Source organism: Ambystoma mexicanum, chromosome 6q, assembly GCF_040938575.1.
Source record: "Ambystoma mexicanum isolate Mex_15411 chromosome 6q, UKY_AmexF1_1, whole genome shotgun sequence".
NCBI lineage: Eukaryota > Metazoa > Chordata > Amphibia > Caudata > Ambystomatidae > Ambystoma > Ambystoma mexicanum.
This window is the reverse complement of record NC_090937.1, coordinates 1,558,358,982-1,558,380,309: the sequence shown is the minus strand read 5'-3', so window position 1 is coordinate 1,558,380,309 and position 21,328 is coordinate 1,558,358,982. Positions and strand designations below refer to the sequence as shown.

The following is a 21,328-nucleotide window of genomic DNA, read 5'->3' as shown; positions in this document are numbered from 1 at the left end:
GCCCTATGTAGGGTGCGTGGGTTATTTCTTGGACTCAAGGTTCTAGCAACTGTATTAGAAGCAGACAACAGTGAATACGCTGATAATAATAGGCAGGAGCAGCTGCAGAGCAGAATAAGACCTCAATTAAAATTGGAAGGTGCTGTTTTTCACAAAAATCAGCGGGGCAAGGGACTAATGAGCTGCAAGTCGGTGGACTGATGGGTTTTTCGAGGAAGTAGTGGCACATATTAATGAGACATGTTATAGATTTGTGAAGCAACTGACCTGGATAAAGCAACACGAACGTCCCAACAAAGTACAGATACTTACAGAATTCTCCTTGTGTTTGTGGGACAGAGGCAGCATGCCTGTTGGCACCAATGTACCCTGTAACAGGACACTTGAGATTCCAGACCTCAATAGAGGAACTGCAGCATTTATGGGCATGTTCTGGACTTGTGGGAGCACTGCATACGTCCAGCTCCCAACATTTTGGAAAGGAGTTTGTTCCCAAACTACTTTACATTCCCTGGTCCTTATTGTGCCAGATGCCCATCTCCCTTTTATAAAAGTATCCCCCTGTCACACCTGTTCCCCCTACCCACCAATGGGCCTGCCGATCAATGAGCCTCTGCTGCCATAAACGCTCACATTATTTTTCTATACCGAGAAACTCAAGACCATCCCTGAGTAGTATCGGTTGTTCAGTAAGATAGAAAATAATTTTACTTCCAGGCATACAGGCTGCTGCAAACTCCAAATCACGCGCTGGGAGCTCATTCAGATTGCGAATGACACAGAAAACAACCTCAGGGAAGAGCCACTCGATTAATGACAGTATGAACCAATCAACCTCCTCACTGTGATGGAGGGCGGCATTTGTGACAAAGTTGGGAGTTCATGTTGTACATTTATACGACCCAATATCTCTGATAACGGGTCCCTGACACACACCATTGGGGCCCTACACATTCTACATGCTGCAATGGAGAAGGAATGTGGGATGGAGGAGCAGGTTTGGCTGAATTCACTGTTTTCCTGGTTTCCTTTCTGGTTGGGCCTAGCCCTAAAAGTGCTAGTTCCCATTGGGCCTCATTATGACTCTGGCGGTAGCCATGCTGGTAAAACCGGCACGGCTGCAGCCGGAGTCAATTTTTTCCCAGCGCCCTGGAATGGGCAATTACCGGGGCATTACAGCCCCGGCGGACCCGGAAATTGCCCATTCCCGGGTGCCGGAAAAAATTACTCCCCATTCCCATTGAGTCCCTTTGAACTGAATGGGAATGGGGAGGTCGGATGCACCGGCACCATTCGTGAATGGTGCCGTTGCATCCGACATGGTCTGCGAGCTGGTGTCATTCCGCCCGCCAGGTCAGACCTGGCAGGTAGAAGGGCAACCGCTCGCAGACCTCGTAGTTTGTCGGTCCGGTAAAAACGGTGCCGGTAGTTTACCGACACCATTGTTGCCGGACCGGCAAACTTGTAATGAGGCCCATTGTCCTATTACTTGTAATATCTTTCTCCTGCCAGCTAGTCCTACGATGCTGCATGTAGACGTTGTCCATAGGAATTACTATAAAGACCCTAACCTTAAAACAGGTGAGGCCACTCCTCCTCTTGAAACATGTACACACACAGAAATACAAATGGAATGGTAAGAGCATTGTGTGATATGGGTAGATGATCTAATTGGACCCCAGGTAGCTTTTCATATCCCCCACCTGATCTTGAAAAATACCCAGAATATTGGAGTAAATGTGCTGGAGATGTGGGTTGTTGCTTTCTAATGTGCAACCCGAGGAATATGCTCAGCGTGGAAAGATCTTGCATTATGTTTGTAAGGTATGGGTGCCCAGGGATGATTTGACAGGAAGAGGGAAGCAGGCAGATTAGTTAATGAATTAACTAAAGGGGGGAATGTTGGGATGCAAGTGCAACGTCCTAACCATAGGAGGAGGTTCAGACTCCGTACACTTTATTAGCATAGAGAGCTAGTCCTTTATTGTCTGTGTTTCTGCCATTTGATTTAGTATTTCTGCGCATGTGTTATTTTGTAGTTAGCTTCAACACACTTTAGAGAGCACCACAAGGGAAAGGAGGAGCAGCAACAATATTGCTCGTCATCTTTAGAGTTTAGGCCCATATAGTTTAAGAGCTTTGTAGCTAGAGTTAATAGATTATGATGTGTTTTGTTTGCATTTAGGGGAACTCAAAATATGTTTCTTTGGTAGTTGGTGGAACAATAGCTGAGGTGTCACATAGTGCGACATTTAGTAGGATAGATATTGATATTTAGCGACGTAAGGGCTGTCGTCTGTGTTAGCAAGAGTTCTTCCATTTTGCAGCTTCTGTTAGTTAGAACATTAGCCCGCATTCTGGAGGTTCCGTTTTGTTCATTTAATTAGATTTTGTTCTTGCCCCCCGCCCGCAGTGAGTGTTCAGACAGCCAAAGTCCTTGGAGGAGGAAGAACTGCAAAGATAGTAGTTAATGGTGCAAGGCCACGCAGTCCACTGGAGCTGAGGAAGGAATGCATTATAGTACAATGATTACATTAGTGCAGCAGGAGCAAAGGGCAGTCTGGTCAGAATCATTAGATTAGTGCAGCAGGTGTGAAGGGAAGACTGGTGAGAACAAGACATGGTGTTGAGATTTTGCCAAAAAATTGAACTAGGTTGTCGTTATACTGCCCCCATTGAGGAATGGCAGATTCACCGGAAATGAAGTTGCCGAGCTAAATAGAGCAAATAAATACGAGAAAGTAATCTTCAACTGCAGTGACCAAACGTTATTATTATTATTATTATTTATTTCTTCTTATGCGCCACATGCCCATTGGCCTCAGGACGTACAGAAAACAAACAACACAAACAAGACATACACATCAGGATCAGGAGCAGAAGGGGCAACCAAAGGTTCTAAGCGTATTTAACATGGTTTAAGGTTAAACAGGTTTTAACTTCCCCCTTAAATAAGGACAGAGAGTGCCAGTGGGAGGGCATTCCATTCTCTAGGAGCCAGCACAGAAAAGCTGGCTCCACGAAATTTAGCTAGTCTAAACTGTGGCTGTTTAAATTTGTCACCGGAGCGAAAATGTCCGGAAGGGTGATCAACAAACAGACGCTCTCCGAGATAGAGGTCCAAAACTTGTAGGATAAGGCTAAAAGTGTGTGAGTAATCCTTTACCCGACTGGCAACCAGTGCAATGTCCTATGAGAGTTATGCTCCTGTTTATGAAGATCAAATACTGCTCTCACGGCGCTATTCTGGGTGATCTGCAATGATTGAAGGTTCCTTTGAGTTGTCCCAATCAGAAGACTGTTTCAGTAGTCAAGTCTCGAATTCACTAGGACCGAAACCAGGAGGGTCCTATTAGTGACTGAGATAAACAGCCTCATTTGATTGAGAAGTCTAACTAGGTAACCACAAGAAGATCGAGTGTGTGACACGTGGCACTTCATACTCAGTTCAGCATCTAAATGGACGCCCAGAGTTTTAACACAGTTCATAACCATGATCTGGCTATCCGGTATGTCAAAGCTTTTATAAGCTATGTCCAATTTATTGAGCCCTTGGCCAGTGGCCACTATGAGGAGCTCTGTCTTGTTGTCATTACGAAAGTGCCAAAGAGATTGGGCCATCCAAGACTGGATGGCCACATACACCCGATTAATGGTTACAGAGTCCTTCACATAGTTTCCTGATAGCTCAATGACCACCTGGGTGTCATATGTGTAATTGGTGTACCGGACACCCAGGTGGTCAAGTAGGTCCAGTAATGGTCAAATGTAAACATTGAAGAGGGAAGGTGATATACAGGATATACACCAGCATTAATGGTATCCGGGAGAGACTGAGCTTCTTCAAATGCTACTCCATAGCCCCGATGGGCCAAGAAAAGAAGCAATCCAGTCAGAGGCCAGATTGGAACGGCCCTGTCGACAAGAATGACATGGTCGACCAGGTCGAAGGCAGCGGAAAGATCAAGCAACATCAACATTGCTGGATGTCCTCTTTCTATTATGTCCATCAGGGAGGTTTTGTTTCTGTCCCGTGCCATGCTCTAAATCCGGATTGGTGAGTGCCTAGGACGTAATTCTTCTCCAGGAAATCCCGGAACTGAAGATAAGCTACTTTATTCAGGATCTTGAGCAGGAACGGGACATTGGTTATTGGACGTTAGTGTTTAGATAAGGAAGGATCAAGGGAACTGTTCTTCAGAAGGGGAGTAACCCAGACCTCCTTCAGAGAGGTAGGTACCACACCCTCGCTGAAGGATAGATTCACCATTCCAGTAGACCAAGGGATTCTTGAATGATATTTGCAAGGCAAATATCCCCCTTACATGATTTAGGTTTGAGACTGGTAATTATCTTCAAGATCTCTGCCTCAGTGCTTGATTTAAAATTAAATTCAGGTGTCACAAGAACAGAGTCAGTGGCAATGGGAGTGGGCTTTTTTTTCCTAAAGGGCATTTGAGCCAAGTCGCTGTGTACAAATAACTTCCTGGTGACCACGAATTTTGTTAGACAATTCCTCCTGGATTGTTAGGCACCGGGCAGAGTCTTGCTTAATACTGGTATTAATCAATACTCTTGACCTCAACATTTGTTTTTTTATAAACCCACTGGTTTCCATGAGAGATAAGGAAGGATGCTCACTAGGAAAGTAACATGTTTTAAGATGAGAGAGGCAAGAGGTGTTGCCAAAGAGTACAGCTACAAAGTCAAAGAACCGTTAGGGATTGCAAAATTGCTTGGTCTCACGAGAACGTGGTATCACAACCATTCTGTTATCACGGGATATTGATGTCACTGTTTACATCAGGCCAATAAGCAAAATCCATTGTCGCAACAAGTTACCTAAATAGAAATAGCCAATCAGAACACAGTATATTCTGCTGACAGCACAATTAGGTCATTGGAGGTCATTACAACCTTGGTGCTAAGTGCACCAACTTTACCACCATGGTGTAAACTATGTTTACACCATGGTGGATGGCGGATTTACCGCCCCATTCCAAGGTGAGTGGGGCGGTAAATCCCCATTTCCCATTTTCCCTTCCCCATTCCCATTTTTGCCCCATAGGGCATAATGGGAGTGGGGAAGGTGCTAATTACGCCGCCGTAAATTACGGCGGCGTAATTAGCACCATGGCGGGTTAGCGCCATGGACTTTAACGCCTGCCAAAAGCAGGCGTTAAAGTGGGAATCCGGCGTTAAGGGTTAACGCCGTCGTTAACCCTTAACGCCGGGGTTGTAATGACCTCCATTCACTGGAGGTTATGTTTAAGTTGTTACAGAAACGCCATGGGCCAATGGGGTAGTAAAACATAGGTGATATTTAGATTTCTGTAAAGGAGTAGCCAATAGGAAATGTGGTTTGGACTTGCATTTGATAAATGTTGCATATGCAGATTTAGTGGTTTTCTGCAATAAAACTTGTAACTGAAATGGGAGTGTCAAGTGAGCTTTCAGTTTTCAGTTCCAGGGAGCTGACCGACACTCCCAGCCATATTTGAATGTAATAAAACGTATTTTTCTTGCAAAACGTGCACTCCTTATTGACTCTTTGGATTGTTTTTATTGATCGGTTTTTGGGCCTACCTTTCAGTATGTAGAAACATATATTCTTGTATTTATAGATGATTTAATCTCAAAAGTGTGTTGCCTGTGTTGTCAGTCCAGAAATGAGAAAACAGTTGGATACAATTATGCTGACATTTACCATTTACGTATTATATAAAAAAAGATTCAACTGCACCTGTATCTGTGTGATTGTTCTCTTCCTCAACTTGAACCTGGTCCTTAAAAAAAAAAGAACACATACACTTACACATATAATTTACCAAACTCTTTAATATATTGTTCTTGTCTTGTATAACATATACCAGTTTAATATTAGGAAAACTACGGTAAATATCATGGACAAACAGTTTACATTCAATAGTGATCTATGAACGACCATGGTGGAATTACAGGTAATCAAGGTTTGCCAATGAGTTGCATAACAGCGCAGCCATAGCTAAAATACTGTGATCTCAACAGGAGTCATTGCATTCCAGTCAATGGATTTGCAATGCAAGAACAATGGACACTGAACATAACAGGGGGTTCTGTTTGGAAGAGCCAGGTTTGGAAATCTTTAAAACGAGGTACTAAATTCAATGGGGTTGGATGGCCTTCTCCTTGCATCGCTTGACGTGATATTTGATATGATTTATTTTTTATTTTAAAATGTTTTATTAGCATTTTGTTGTACAATATCAGTTCAGTACTCACTTAGCAGCATTGGTCAACTTGTGCCTAAGAAATTGAGATTAACATTAACTTATGAAACAGCAAATAAGAAAAAGAAAGAAAACAAAACAACCAGTCTTCACTTGTGGGATAATCGTGTAGGGGCTCTCGGCCCGAGTTCTGAACAGTCCAGGCACCCAGGATCCCACTGGGCGTTGTAGTGGCCAGTTTTGGCAGGTCCAATTACCCGGTTGCAGGGGTTCAGACACTGGCGATAGTGAGCCACTTTTTCAGTGAACCGGGGTCTCTCACAGGGGTTTATCATCCGATGGATGGAACATGTCCAAAATCAAGGCCTTTCAGTCCTCATAAGCGGGGCTTGCCTCCCCTCCCGCCTTAGCCACTCCATCACCCCAAACTCTGGTTTCTGCCCTTGTCCAGTGCTCCAATTCCCTCTGCCACTTGGCGAACTGTGGGCCCCTTGGAGTTTTCCATGCCATAGCAATAGCTCTTTTGGCGAGCACACACACCATATCCATGAGTTTCACGATGTGTCTTACTTTGTTTATTCTTGGGTAGGCCCCCAGGAGACACTCTTTCGGGGACCAATCATACCTCACCACCCGGCCTTTCTGCAGGTTTGTTCTATCCTGGACCAAAAATTCTGTATCTTCAGGCACCCTCAAAACATGTGCAACATTCCGGCACCAAGTGGGCTTGTGCTCTTACTGAATTTGGCTATTCTGTCCGGTGTCATAGGTGTCCTGTACAGGACGTGTAGTTGGATCAGTCTAAATCTGGCATTTCTTGACACTTCCCGGGGATATGGCAGGATTCTCTCCCATTCCTTTTCTCTTATGCTGATCCCCAGGCATGCCTCCCACCTCTGCTTCAGTGAGTCGCTTTTTGGGTTGGGCCTGTCTGCTAATTGAGCATAGAGCCTGGACACTGGTTTCAATCCGTCCCCCAGGTTGTATAGTAGTGTTAGCAGTGGGTCTGGCTCAGGCTCTTCTGGCCCTTCTTTCCATTGCGCATTATTCACTCTACTGACCCTCCCGTACCCCAGGAACTGACCATTAGGTAGGCCTTCTCTCTCCACCATGGACTCAAAATCTCTGAAGACCCCGTCTTCATACGTGTCGGCCCAGGTCTAGATGCTGCGTCCCTCCCATTTCCTTATCAGAGCCAGATCTGTTTCCCCGGTGCATACCCCGGCAGCAATTGGGATTTCTGGGGAGTAGGGGTGGGCACCTCCCTCCAGTTTCAGGGCCCGGTCCCAAATTTTCCTGGCCAGTTTTACGATCCTTGGGGTTTCTCCTAGGACCCACAATGTTTCCTTCAGGTTTGCCGGTGCCACTAACCGTATCAGCAGCCTAGTTTCCGAGGTAGTCTCGTCTCCAGGCCATTTGGCCAAGTGACTTATTTTTCAAAATCTGGCAGTTGGACCCTGCCCATTTTGTATGGCAGCGTTAGTGTGCTCAAGGATAATCTGTGTCTAGTGGTGCCCCATAGGAATTCCCGCAATCATTTTTCAAGTAGTCGGAAGACGGAGGCCGGGATGAAATAGAGTACATTCTGGAAAAAGTATAAGAACCTCAGCAGCACTATCATTTTAACCACTGCAACTCTACCCATTACAGATAATGGTAATTTGGTCCAAAACTTTGTTGATTTTCTCAGCCCCTGTCCTGCCACCAGAGTGCTACCCCCATGCATCTGCTCAGGTGTGCGCCAGATGTTAATCCCTAGATATCTAAACGTGTGTGGCTTCCATTGGATTCCCACATCCGGAAGGTCTGATACATTGTGCCCAGCCAGCCCCGCCAATGGGAATATGCACAATTTCTCCTTGCTAAAGGCGATTCCCGACAATCAAGCAAAGTTCTCTAGGACCTCCAGGATTGTTGGTACATTAAGGTGCGGGTTTCTCAGGTACAGCAATACGTCATCTGCGTATAAAGAGATAATGTGGTACTCTCCCCTACTCTGATGCCAGCGTAAAAAAATTGCGTCCTCATGTATCTGGCTATTGGCTCCAGTCCCAGGATGTAAAGCATTGGGGATAGAGGGCAGCCCTGTCTGGTGCCTCTCTGTATGTCCCACAGTCCTGACACTGTCTTTCCCGTTTTAGCCCTGGCCACCGGCGAGTTATATAGAATTCTAATCCACCGAATGACGTGTTCCCCCAGCCCAAACTGCCCCAGGACCTCTAGCAGCCATTCCCAGTATATGGAGTTGAATGCTTTTATGGCGTCCAGGAATACAACCGCGTACGATTCATGTGCGTCTTTTGTTTGTGCCACTATGTGTTGAAGCCTACGCAGATTCGCTGTCATGTTCCGACCTGGTATGAACCCGTTCTGATCCTCATGTACTAGTGCCCCTATAACCCCTGCCAATCGTTCGGCCAGTATGGTCGTCAGTATTTTAATATAGTAATTAAGTATGGCCATTGGTATGTATGAGCCACATTCGTCTCCTGGTTTCACAGAATTCGGTATCGGTACAACCAGTGTCTCCCTCACGCCTCTCGGTAGTATCCCTTTTTCGTATGACTCTCTAAACACCTCCAGGAGGGTTGGGGCCAAGTCTGCGTCATATGCTTTGAAAAACTCAGGGGGTAGTCTGTCGCTACCCGGGGTCTTGCTTGTAGACAGTGTTTTAATTGCCTAATTTATATCCTCCACTGTCAGTTCCCCGTTCAGCGTGGCCCATTGGGCTTCACTCAGTGTGGATAGCCCTATCTCATCAAGTGTGTCTAAGATGTCGCTTTGCGGCACCATCGCTGCGTGGCTGTAGAGCTGGGAGTAGAACTGCTTAAATGTGTCATTAATGACTAATTGCGATGTGTGCACCCCACCTGTGGGGTCCATAATTTCTGTGATTGGGTGTTTCAGGTATTCCCTCATGCACAGTGACGACAATTGCCTGCCTGGTTTGTCGCCCTCTGCGTGTGCTCTGGTAGTTTTAGCAACATAATCGAACTTAGCTACTCTGGCCCACGCCTTTTGGCAGTCGTTTCTGGCTATGGAGAGTTCTTCCTCAACTCCCTCGTTCTTGGAGCATTGGCTTCCAGTTGTTTAATTCGTCCCTCCCCCTCATCCAGTTAGTTTCTCAGTGTTGTCCTGATGCCCCCAGCACAAGCGATGATTTCCCCCCTCACCACGACTTTCAGTGCCTCCCAGATCGTGTCCCATCCCTTCACACTCCCCACGTTGATGGCCAAGTATTCCTTTATTTTGTCTCTGTGACCCTCTCTGAAGGCAGAGTCTGTTAGAGCCTCCACTGGCATTCGCCACATTGGTATGGGCGGTTTAGGCCCACATATCTTCTACTCCATGAGGAGCGGGGAATGATACGAAATTGATCTGCCCAGGTAGGACAGCGACTTCACCTGGGGCATGTGTTGCTTGTCTATTAGCAGGTAGTGTATTCTGGTGTAAAGTCCATGGGGAGATGAGAAATAGGAATATTCCCGTCTTCCAGGTGTGGATCCCTCCACACCTCTGCTAGATCTAAGTTCTCTATCACCTTATTTAATGTGGAGTGGGTCGGGTTAGGCAATGGTATCAGGGGGTTTGATATGTCCAAGATGTGGTCGCATATGCAGTTAAAATCTCCCCCCCATATGAAAAACAATCTTGGTAGGGAGTTAGCTTAGTGCCCAGCTTGGTCAGGTATACCAAGGTCCTTTTGTTGGGGAGATAGGAGTTGACTATGCATATTTCTAGCTGTTCACTGCTGCCCCTCAGTATCAAATACCTCCCCTATGCGTCCACTTCCTTTGAGAGTAACTTGAATGGTTCAGTGCTGTTTATCCATGTGTATACCCCGCGTGCGTATTTGGAGTATGCAGTGCCAAAGCTCTGTCCGCCCCACCACTCCGTCACTTTTGCGGAGCTCTCGAAATTGAGATGAGTTTCCTGTAGGAGTGTGATGGAGACGTGCTTCCTCTTTAGGAAGGATTTGATCTTATTTCTATGCATGTAGGAGCCCATCCCCCTAACATTCCATGTCAACACCTTACTATCAGCCGCCATCCCTGTATCATAATGTCCATTTCTGCAATCCTGGCGCCCACTGTTCCCATGTACCCATCATTGTGAAGGCTGTAAAACATTTAAAACAACAACAAATTAAACCCAACCAACTGCACCCAGCAGTTGCACCATGTGGGCAATGCTCAGGTGCCCCCGCCGCCTCTCGACCTTTCTAGGACGTCTCGGGTGGGTTGCGGTGCATCAGCAATGGCTGGCACCAGTCCTTTCGCAGGGCCATGCCATCTTGCTCGGGCCAGACGGTGTAGCAGCTCCCCCGTCGTTAATGAAAACATTGGCTTAGTCTTTTCCCTTTTGAGCGTCCTTCTGCTTCCAGTTGGACATAACTTCATTTAGCTTCTGCGTGTGGATCATGCAGCCGCTTCTTCTCCACCTGCCATGTCATTGTCCTCGTGCCACATGTTGGCTGCTGCCGACCTCTCCAAGAAGATTGCTCTCCCTTTATGTATCACTTTGAGCCTGGACGGGTACATCAGCATATACTTAAGGTTCAGTTCCCGCAGACTAGCTTTGACTGGGACAAAGGAGTTTTTCGCACTTTGGACCGATGGGGTGTAGTCCGGGTATATGGTGATCTTAGCCTTGTCTCTCTTTATTTCACCTCCCTCGCGTGAGTAGCGTAGTATTATCTCTCTGTCTTGGAAGTTAAAGATCCTTGCTATTATCGTGCAGGGGTGTGAGCCGGGAGCGTTTTTTTCTGGAGGGCCCTGTGTGCCTTTTCAACCGCAAACCCCTGCGAGAGTCAGCCAGCGCCAAATTCTTGTTGTAGCAGGGTTTCTACAAAGTTTGTAGGGTTGGGTTCTTCCATTCCCTCAGGGATTCCGAGTAGGCGAATGCTGTTTCATCTGGATTGACCTTCCGCATCTTCGGCCCTCTCTTTCAGTAATTTGTTGTGTCTTTCCAGTTAGAGTACCCTGTTTTGTACGTCTTTCAGCGTTGCAGTTGTTTCACGTTGCTCCGTCTCTTGGCCTTGTTTCTTCCCTTGGAGAGGAACATGTCCATGTGTCGTGGACTGGAGCAACAGTAGTCTGCCAACCGGCCCAGCCGTAGCCGTCCAACTCTTCTATCCACTGCTCTGTCTGGCTATTTGCGTGGGGGAAGGCAGTGTCAATCCTCGGTCTTGTTTGTGCGCTGAACATGCGTTCCCCGCCAGTTAGTCCTCCTAGCCCGGTTTAGGGTGTAGTGTCGCCAGGGATAATGTGTCCCCTTCTCGTCCGTGCTTAGGTGCAGCGTGCTTGAATTGCTGTTTGGGTTGGTGGGGCTAGGAAGTGTTTTGGTCGGTCATCCGGCGTGGGCATTCGGTGTTTGGGCCCAACCTAGTGTATCTCGCCTTCTAATCCTCTGCGTAGGTATTACTCGTCCCCAGTGCTCGCCTGCCCAAGAGCAGTGCCTGCAGGACAGCCTGTGCCCCTTGTCCATGTTCAGTAGTGCTGTTAATTGCCACGGAGTCTGGGAGCGAACCCAGTTGGTGTCCTGCTGCCCACCCCTAGGGAGCTGTGTTTTCCGTGTTCCGTGCCGCTGCTCACCCAGGTGCTGCAGGGCCGTACAGGCCACCCACTCTGCCCTCTCTCACTCGCTTTGTTCTCCAGCGGCTTAATGTCCTGCACGCGGGGAAGCAGTGTTTATATTTCATTGTGCGTTGCCCTGATCAGCTGGCGTTATAGCTTCGGTTCGCACTATCCAGGATGGTAGTGTCAGTTATTGTGCCCGGAGGCCTCACAAATTAACTCTGCCTTTGTTGCTTGCGTTCCGCCATCTAAGGCTGTTGCCACCCTCTGTGTCCCTCACTGGGATGTCCTTGTTGTGAGGCAACCGGTGGTCACCCCACCCTCTTAGCCGCTCTGCGCCTCCCGGGTCGGTGGCCCTCGGTGTGTCTATGCTTTAGCCTGGGTGCTGGGGTCGCACCTTGTGTCCGGCTTGCCTCTGGTTCAACCGCAGGTCTCGTGAGTTCGCGTTGTCCTCCAGTACTGACAACTCTCTGGGCCGTCAATCCTTGATGCGTCACTGTGGTCGACCTCCGCAGCAGCTCCGGCTCCCTCCCTTGCGTCCATGGCTAGCCGGTGGCCGAACCTTCTCACTGTCTGCTGCAGGATGGCGCAGTCCCTGGTCCACGTTCCTCCAAATCTTCCAGACTGCCTCTGTCAGCTTCAGGGACGCAGATGCAGGTCGCTCGTGTTTACGGGCGGGTCTGTTGTGCCAGGTGCCTTTGTTTCGCACTCTTTCCCAAACTTCGCTCACCGAGCGTGGCCTTTCTTCCTTGTTGGCCTCAAGCCCCAGCGCTGCCCGCCATCTTGGCTTTCCCAGGGGCTCCGCTTCAGTAGCTTCGCCTGGTGGTTTGCCGGCTCCAATTTCTTTTGTGGTTTCTCACGCAGAGTGCAGGATCGTTTTCTTTGTTCAGGTGTTTGTTTATTTGCACATAGTTTATAAGGATCAATTACAGGATCGAGACGGGAGCTCAGTCTCAACACGTCTTCACACCATGAGCTCAGGCCGTGATGTATGATATGATATGATGTGGCATTTATTACGCGCCGCTACACAAGTGTTTCTAGGCGCGAAAAGACAAGGAGGGGGAAACAACCAAGACCAAAATAACTATCTTACTAGGCCTTGTGTCATCCAGATCGCGCAAGTGCAGGGAAGAGGGAATGGGAGAAGTGCCAGGGGGGAGGGGAAGGGAGAAGTGCAGTTAACTCACAAGTTCAGTCAGCGGGTGGCTCACAAATGCAGAGCGAAGGGACTATAGGGTTGCAGATACATACCCTTAAATGCTGGGGAGCCGGAGGCAGTGCGTGGGCAACTGGACATGCAGGAGCCTGGGCTCGAGTTCAGAGGGTGACCAGGTGACCAGTGCGCAGAGCATTCAGCTGCATCAGCAGGTGCATCAGCAAGGGAGAGGAAGAGAGAAAGTGGAAGCGAAAAGGAAGTTCTTGAGTTGCTTCCAGAACCGGAGGTGGTGCTGCACAAGTTTGAGAGAGGCAGGGAGGCTGTTCCAGAGGGAGGAAGAGAAAGTTGGAGGTAGAGCGTTTGCAGGCCCCAGAAAGCCTTGTGGATGATGCAGAGGGTCTTGAACATAATTCTTGCAGCTATGGTTAGCCAGTGAAGAGATTGCAGAGCTGGAGAGATACAATCCCTGGGCTTGAGGCCAAGGACAAGTCTCGCAGTCCTGTTCTGGGTAAGCTGTAAAGGTCGAAGAGTAGAGGCAGGAAGATTTAGAAAGAGGCTGTTGCACGAGTCCAGCCTAGTGAGGAACAGAGCTCTAGAGACAGAGAGGTTCTGGGGGAAAGTGAGAAAAGGAAGAATACCTCTGAGGGGGTGCAGCTAATAGTTTGACTTCTTAGAGACGTCATAGATGTGAAGCGAGAAGGAGAGGGTGGAGTCGAAGATGACACCAATACCCTCACAGGAAGGAGCAGGAAGAGGGCCCACAGTGGGCAGCCAGAGATATAGAGAGGAAAGGAGGGAGCGGGTGTTCCAATGAGGAGGATTTCAGTCTTACTGGCATTAAGGAAGAGATAATTGGCGGCACACCATTCCTGAATTGCGTCCAGACAGTCTGGTATGAGAGAAGAAACGGAGGTGGCTGAGGGGAGCCTGAAAGAGAGCCGAGTGTCACCTGTATAACATTGAGAATTGGAGCAGAAATCAGTGATGCAGTGGGCAAGAGATGCCAGGTAGTAGTTGAAGAGCCAGGGAGAGAGGTTAGACCCCTGGGGAACACCACAAGTAGAGAGAGAGGTAGAAGAGAGGAAAGACCTTAGTTGGACCAGAAAGGGTCGGTCGGTGAGAACGTAGGTCAACCAGGCCAGGGCCTGTCCTATACATAGAAGAAAGTTCTCACTATTCGACTAAAATTACATTCTTCTTTGAGAAACCTAGATACGAACTGCTCTAAGTGGAGATAAAGTCTTCTTCAATTGCTTCTGTCGAGTGTAAACATAACAATGGGTCTAGCTGGATATTCTATGCTGAAATGTCCTGATTTATAATACATAGAGCAGCTATTTTACCATGCTGCTTTTGTAGTGGCTTCTTACTTCTCTCTAATACGTATATAACATATCTCATGATCTGGAAGGGTTACCACGATGTACTGGATATTTTGTATTATTTTCGATAAGCTTTGCAATGATCTTTCTTGCTTTAAGTTGTATTATAATGTACCAATGTGTGATGTTTAAAGAGTTATTATGTATACTACTTTCAAAGTGCTTTCAATGCATCTTTGGTCAATTGTAGTATACTTGCTGTGCCTGGTTTATCATGTGCCTATTTAGATCCTGTGCTCTATTCTCGTTCCCTCGCTGTCATTCTCATTTTCTCTCTTTTGATCTCACTCTATATCGCTATGTCCCTGACTCTCTATTTATCTTGCTGCCTGTCATTCTGTGTCTCTTTATTTCAATCTCACTCTGTATCTTAGTCTCTCTCCCCCTCTCTTTATCTGTTTGTGGGAAAGAGTGACATTGTCAGGTGCAGATTTGCTAGAGCCACGCCAGCTGTTGCTGAAAACAACGGGGTCAGAGAAAAGAAAGATATCTTGAAAAAATGGGTTAAAGGGTGCTTTTTTATTATGTTTAAAAGTAGAATTAAAGCTGTTTGGAAGTAGAATTAAAGCTATCGTGGCAGAGGCCTTTCCAGTGGTCAATGCTGGCCTGGTATTTGGAGAGACTGTCATTCTGTATGTCCTGCAGGAATGTGGCAATCAAACTGAGGGCACATTGTCCATAGAAGTTGGAGATGAAAGGGATGTGGACAGGCTGAGTAGGTGATGCTGGGGTACTGACAGACTCTGTATGTGGCTGCAGTGGCAACAGATGTATTTGTTAATTTCTATGTATGTAAAATGGTGTGAATGTGCGGAAAAAGAAGCTAATAAAAAGGACATTATTGATTTGTACTGACATTGTAATCTGGCTCTATTTTAAAATGTTACAATGTTAATTTCTGATGATCACTTTTTATACAGTGGAGTCATAGTAAGAACGTTACCCTGGTCTTACTGAACAAAAAACATGATCAAATGGCTGACTATTCAAACAAATAATGTTCTCATAGCAGGTTATTTCAAGATTGATCGTTTGTTTCACCCTATTGTACTTGTTAGAACTGCGCACTTATGGACTTGTAGGGGAAACGGGACAAATGGCACCAGTGCGTGTTCCTAGCTTCTTTACATAAAATCAAAGAGCATTTTGGTAAGATAAGAATAACAACAGATCTTTATATTTGACCAATACGTATGTGATAAAAGGATTTTGTGTTGAATCACTATGTACATAATGCACAGTCTGCTCGGAGCACACAGGTAAGATAGCTCAGTGGGTTGAGCGCTCGCTGCTGCGATCTGAGCGTGATTTGTAGGTCGCAGGTTCGAATCCCGGCAAGGCCTTTTCAGCCTTTCATCCTTCCGAGGTTGATAAATGAGTAGCAATTTCAGTTGGGTGATATTGTAAATATGTGCTCTGTAAAGCGCTTTGGATTAAGGCGCTATATAAATAACACATCATTATCACTATCATTTAATGTTTCACAACGCTCACCCTATCATTAAAGGGTTTATAACCTCAGGATTTCGATGCAAGGATAAATTAACTACAATGTCTCTCACTCCATTGGATCCTAGACCGTCTTGCTTCAGAAGACAATATTACCTCTCCCAGGCAAGGAGAGCCTTGCTGTTTTTGTATGATACAGAAATTTGAGTATTTCTAGTCTCCTAGGTGCAGAAAATATTATATCTGTATTGTATTTGTATTGAATTTATTACATGCTTTTCGCCAGAAATGCTAATACAAAGAATTAAACAACAGTACAGACAATGTGAACAGTAAATCTCAAATGAAGAAAATCAGAACAGGGGGAAGAAGTAAAGATTAGTTGTTGGAAAGAAGATTTAGAATATGAGTTTTAAGATTTGCCTGAAAGATACATAGAGAGGAGGAAGAGCAAATGGAAAAGGGAGTTCCAATGTTTGGGGGCAAGAAGCGCAAAGGAACGGAAACGAGAAGATGCACATGGGGGTTCAGGAACAAAGAGAAAAAACTGCATCTGGGAAGAGGAGGGGAATATATAGAGATGAGTAAAGAGAGATACAGAGGGACAAGACCATGGATACACTGAAATAAAATGGAGAGAAAGTGATAGAGAAGGCGAGATTCAAAAGGGAGAAGAGATATGGAGAGTAAAGAAGGTATGATAGTGAACCGAGTAGAAAGGGGGGAAAAAAGAAGACATCCACAAGAGTTATAGATAGAACAAAGTGAAGGAAGATGAGAAGCAGGAAGACCAAAGAGGAGAGCCGAGCAATATGAGAGAACATCAAGCAGGAAAAAAGAAGCTTAGTGGCATGTAAGGAAAGATAGAGATGAGCATGCCGAATATGAAAAACAGCAAAGTGATAAGATCGATCAGTGGAAATATCTAAAGAGAAGGAGAGAGAGAGGTTCAAGATAACCCCTAAGTTGCAAGCAGAAGCAGAGATGGAGAGTGAGGAAGGGGGGAAAGAAAGAGAATGTCAGAACTACCACTGCCTCAGCTGTGATCAGTGTGGGGATTGGGTCTTGTAGGAGCCATAAACTATTGTATTTTAGAACACTGTTGTGTCCACGTTGCAGAACACTGGCTGCGGATAGCAGAAAACGCCATCCAGTAGCCAGAACTACAAGTCCCAGCAAACTTGCGTGCTCGCAAGCAGAAGAACTACACGGGACAACGCCTGACGGTCTGCGCATGTGCGCAATGAGCGCACGGATCCCCGCTTGCGCTAACAGACAAGGACTGGAGCGGACGTGTAGGCTGAGGGCTCCTGCAGGCTGCGACCTGCGGGGCCATTCCCCGTCTGTGATCTCTGCAGGCCCTGCGCCTCTGGCAAGATAAGTGCATTTTCCTTGATATACGATACGAGCAAGAGAATAGACAAATGCAAACCGTTTGTTTACTGAACAAGACAGTAATGCATGCAACGTTGTGGGAAAAGCCCCCACAACTTTCTAAGCTAACGTGAGCGCCGGACTGAGGAAAGTTCCGGCGATATTTGTTAGACAAGGCCAAGTGGCCGAATCGTAACTCAGCTTAACCATTTCGTTGCCGTGTGAAGCAACACGGCCCTTGTAGATTCTTGGGGGCGAATCGTAACTCAGCTTAAACTATTTTGTTGCCGTGTGAAGCAACACAGCCCTTGTTGATTCTTGGGGCAACTCATCAGCGTGTGTGTGCAATGCGATGAGCCCAGTCCGCGACCCAAGCTCATTCTTGTTTCTGATTCCCTTGTAGCGGCATCCTGCTGTATCAGCAGCCTGAACCCGCTGCGCCGCCGTAGTCTTACGGCAAGAACTCTGGCAGTCGCCTGGCACGCAACCCGGTATCATCAAAAGAAGCTAAGTGCTCATTTGGTTATTCTTAAAAGTGTTAGACGCTAATGATAATGCTACCCTTGTGGGTTGGTAGTGATGAAAACTACCAAATCTATGTCTAAAGCAGTAGCGTGTCCATAACGCTTTTTCCTATGGTGTAAATTCCTAAATGCTGTTGGTGAACCTTGCATTTATGTCACAGTGTTTTGGGGCAAAGTTAGTTAGGAGTGTGGAAGCATGCATGGGCGGAGTACCGACGATCTCAGGAGCCCCAGGCAGAACACATCAAGGCGGACCTTTCCTAAAACCCTTTCCTTATCCATTACCCTTTCCTACCCTTCCTCCCCTTTACCCGGTTACTGTAACTACCCCCTACCTATCCAATCCAACGGATCCTAACCCTCTTTCCCCGGCGGGTCGCGGTGGCCTGTGTTGTCTACCTAGCCAGGTGCCAAGACCCAACGGGAAGGTAGGTGTACGTGCTACCCCTGTGCAAGATTGAGAACCTGACAGAGAAAGTGATGGAAATAGTAGGAGGAATCGTGATAGCAGGAAAAAATAGAACCTCCATTTTAGAGGGATTGAGGTTGAGAAATTGTGAGGACATCCAGTTTTGAATTGCAGATAGGCAGTTAGAGACAATAGAGTGTTAAGTATCATTAAAAGAAGAAAATGAGAAGAAAATGTGGGTGTCATTGGCATAGAGATGAAAAGAGAGAGCAAAAGACGAAATGAGAGCAGAAAGGTAGATAATTATACATATAGGATTTGGACAATCCATCAAAAACATTTATTGAGTATATTGTTCACCCTGTTCCTCTGGTACCTATAGTAGGATTGGCATTCCGTTGGTACGCAGATAGTACTCCCTCTAGTAATGATGGAAGAATACCCCACTCACCCGAGGGGTTTCCCCTGCATCTTTGCCTTGCTTCTGTTTCTCTTCAATCTTCTGCTTCAGTGTCTTCAGCACTAGCTCCGCCACTCCAGGGGAGCACTGGACGATTTTACGGATGACGTCTTCTGGGACAGAGAAGTTGAGTCTGCTTAACACTTTCCTGCCAATGAAACGAAGGATCGGAATGGTTAAAATGGACACATGATTGCCGACTGCATCAAGGCACTGGATCTGAAAACGTTGGCCGTATTGTTTGATTATGCTGTACCAATGAATAATCCATTGTGTTCACAAACTCTGATCTGATGGTTGTACCACATGTTCCTCAGCACTGATGTGACTCCTGGCCTGCTATACGCATCAAATGCCTTATTATTTGGTAGGGGGTGAGTTAAATGCAGGAGGAAGAGGCAGGTATTATATGGAAACTTGAATTCTTTAGAGATTTGTATATATTTCCTGTCAAAAGAAAATATTTGCTGTTGCTAAACTACACACATTTAATAAGGGGGGGGTAAAAGAATCGGTATCCAGTAATAAAGTCGGGGAGATTACCTGTGGTAAAAAAATGGCAATTTCTTTTTTAAATGCACTTTATCACATATATTTGTGGCGGGTGGGTAATGATAAGTATTTATGTTATGGGGAGTGTTGGGGGGCTGCGAGGGGTCTCCCCCCCATATATATTTTTTACTGCATGATTTATTATGGCAACTTTATTACATGGAACCAAAGAATCTCGGTGTCAAATGTTTTTCTGTTCAATATTGACACCATAGACTTCATAATACTTCTATGGAGAATTGCCCCTCCCTAAATAACCTGATGGCATGTACAATTTAATATGTCACCCATGGCATGTTACTTTCAATTTAATTCATGCAATATTCTCATATCCTTTCCTTTTAACTCAGCATTCAAAAGTATTCATTGCTTGTCAACTTGTTCGGTATTCAATAGTTCGTATTTGGTCATCCAACCCTTTATTCAGCACACAAAACACATTACCTGCTTAGTAATTTGTTCAGCATTCAATAGTCCACTTTTTGGTCTCAAGACCCCTTTATTGCATATTCTTCCTTGTTTGGTATTTGCTGCAACCCAAAGTGAACTTTCCCTGTCACTCACCAGAGTGCTCTGGTCTTGCTTCTGGGTTCTCGCTCGCTCCTCTCGTAATTCCTGAGGAGCTCCAGCAAGCAGCGCTCGCTCTTTCCTTTTTCTCTTGCAGCAATCGGCAGCATCTTGATATTGCTCACTCCCAATGGGCAACATGAGCAACATGAAACAACGGGCTCTGCGCAGCTCCAGACTCTCATAGCCTGCAAAGGCCTAGGTGTCTTCCTGGCTTCTTTGCAGTCTGCGTCCTTTTCACTGGCCCGTACTCTGCTTGCTCGACCTCAGATGGCCGTGCTCTCTGGCCCAACTGGTTCCCTTCTTTGCAGCTTCTGACTCTTTTTATACACCTGCAACCATTTGACAGGTTGCAGGTGTGAACACTTAGTTTCCCTTGCCTGACCATAGTTATTGCGACATGCCTGACCCTTCCAACAATCCACAGGCCTCTTCCTCGTCTCAGTAACAAAGTGGTGAAATGACGCATTCGTGTTCACTACTCTTAGTCGCCTCTTCCACATCCAATACTATAATAGTGTAAATGAGGAAAAACAAGGGGAGATGGTTTACAAGAGCCTAAATGTCATGATGCCCGCTCCCGGGGAGCCGGCTCAGGCCCTGCGTCCCCGAAAGCGGACATCAAGTCCCCGGGGAAGGTCCCAGCAACCCCTTATAGGGGCCCTTTGAACAGCGTCCTGGCGCCTATGGCACCAGGCTCATAGAAAACATCAATCCTGGCGCCATAGGCGCCAGGCTCATTATGAAAGTGTTTGGATGCACTTACCTGATGCAGACCCTGCTGCAGAACCCCGGCCTCCTTGAGGCCTGAAAGGAACTACTTTACCTGTGGGACTCATTTACCACCCGGGCGTGGTCGGGGAAGGATACATACCTGATTGGAGGAAGGACACATTCTAGGAACTTCTTCCAAGGCTATTTAAACCACACCCGATCAGCCACACGTGCTTCGCGTTGTTCTGCATCTAGCAGCTGGCCGCTCACCGTGTCTACTCCTGCATCCTGACTTCTGCCACGCCTGCCAGCATCCTGAATCACCTGCAAAGGAAGGAAACAAGAGAACAGAAGAAGGAAAAGGCCTTACCTGCTAAATCTGCATCCCAGAGACATTTTGCCGACGATCCTGAAAAGGAAGACATTTATTTTTAAAAGCACATCGCATCGATCGCTGCAGCGCCTCATTCTACTCACCTTACAGGGCGCTTCCATGTTCTGCAGCGACCATCCGGATCCGCAGTCGCGCCCCAGCGCCTAGGAGAAAAAGACAATAACGAAGGTGAGAGAAAGAAGGGAAAAGGGAAGCTAAATCTCCATGTTAAGACTTACCTGCTGGGTCATTCCCTTTTAATTTCGGGTCCGCGCCGCATCCAGGCATTTTCGGACCCCGGCCCCTAAGGGGAAAAAGACATCAGCGTTAATGAGCGAATGAAAAGACATTACCAAGACGCTCATTAAAGACTTACCTGATTTCCACAAGGATTTCACCTCTCATCTCGGGTCGGTGCCTGTTCCCCGGCATTCTGTACCCCGGCCCCTATGGGGAAAAAGACACTAGCATTAGAACATTAATGCATGCACACAAGGGGAACCACTTATCAAAAACTTACCTGGAAGCCAAGCAAGTTTGGTTCTCACCAATCCGAAAATCCAGTGAAGTAACGGGATAC

At 46.6% G+C, this 21,328-nt stretch overlaps 1 protein-coding gene across 1 annotated transcript in view; it reads right to left on the bottom strand.

The window, feature by feature from the left end:
- SPEF1 (sperm flagellar 1) overlaps nucleotides 1-21,328 on the bottom strand; it is a 142,662-nt gene that overhangs the window by 53,329 nt on the left and 68,005 nt on the right. Inside the window, exons 3-4 of the mRNA XM_069632258.1 lie at nucleotides 18,534-18,690; nucleotides 5,744-5,786 (exon numbers count right to left, since the gene is read on the bottom strand). Of these exons, the coding sequence (XP_069488359.1) occupies nucleotides 5,744-5,786; nucleotides 18,534-18,690 (200 nt within the window). The remainder of the gene's footprint in view (nucleotides 1-5,743; nucleotides 5,787-18,533; nucleotides 18,691-21,328) is intronic.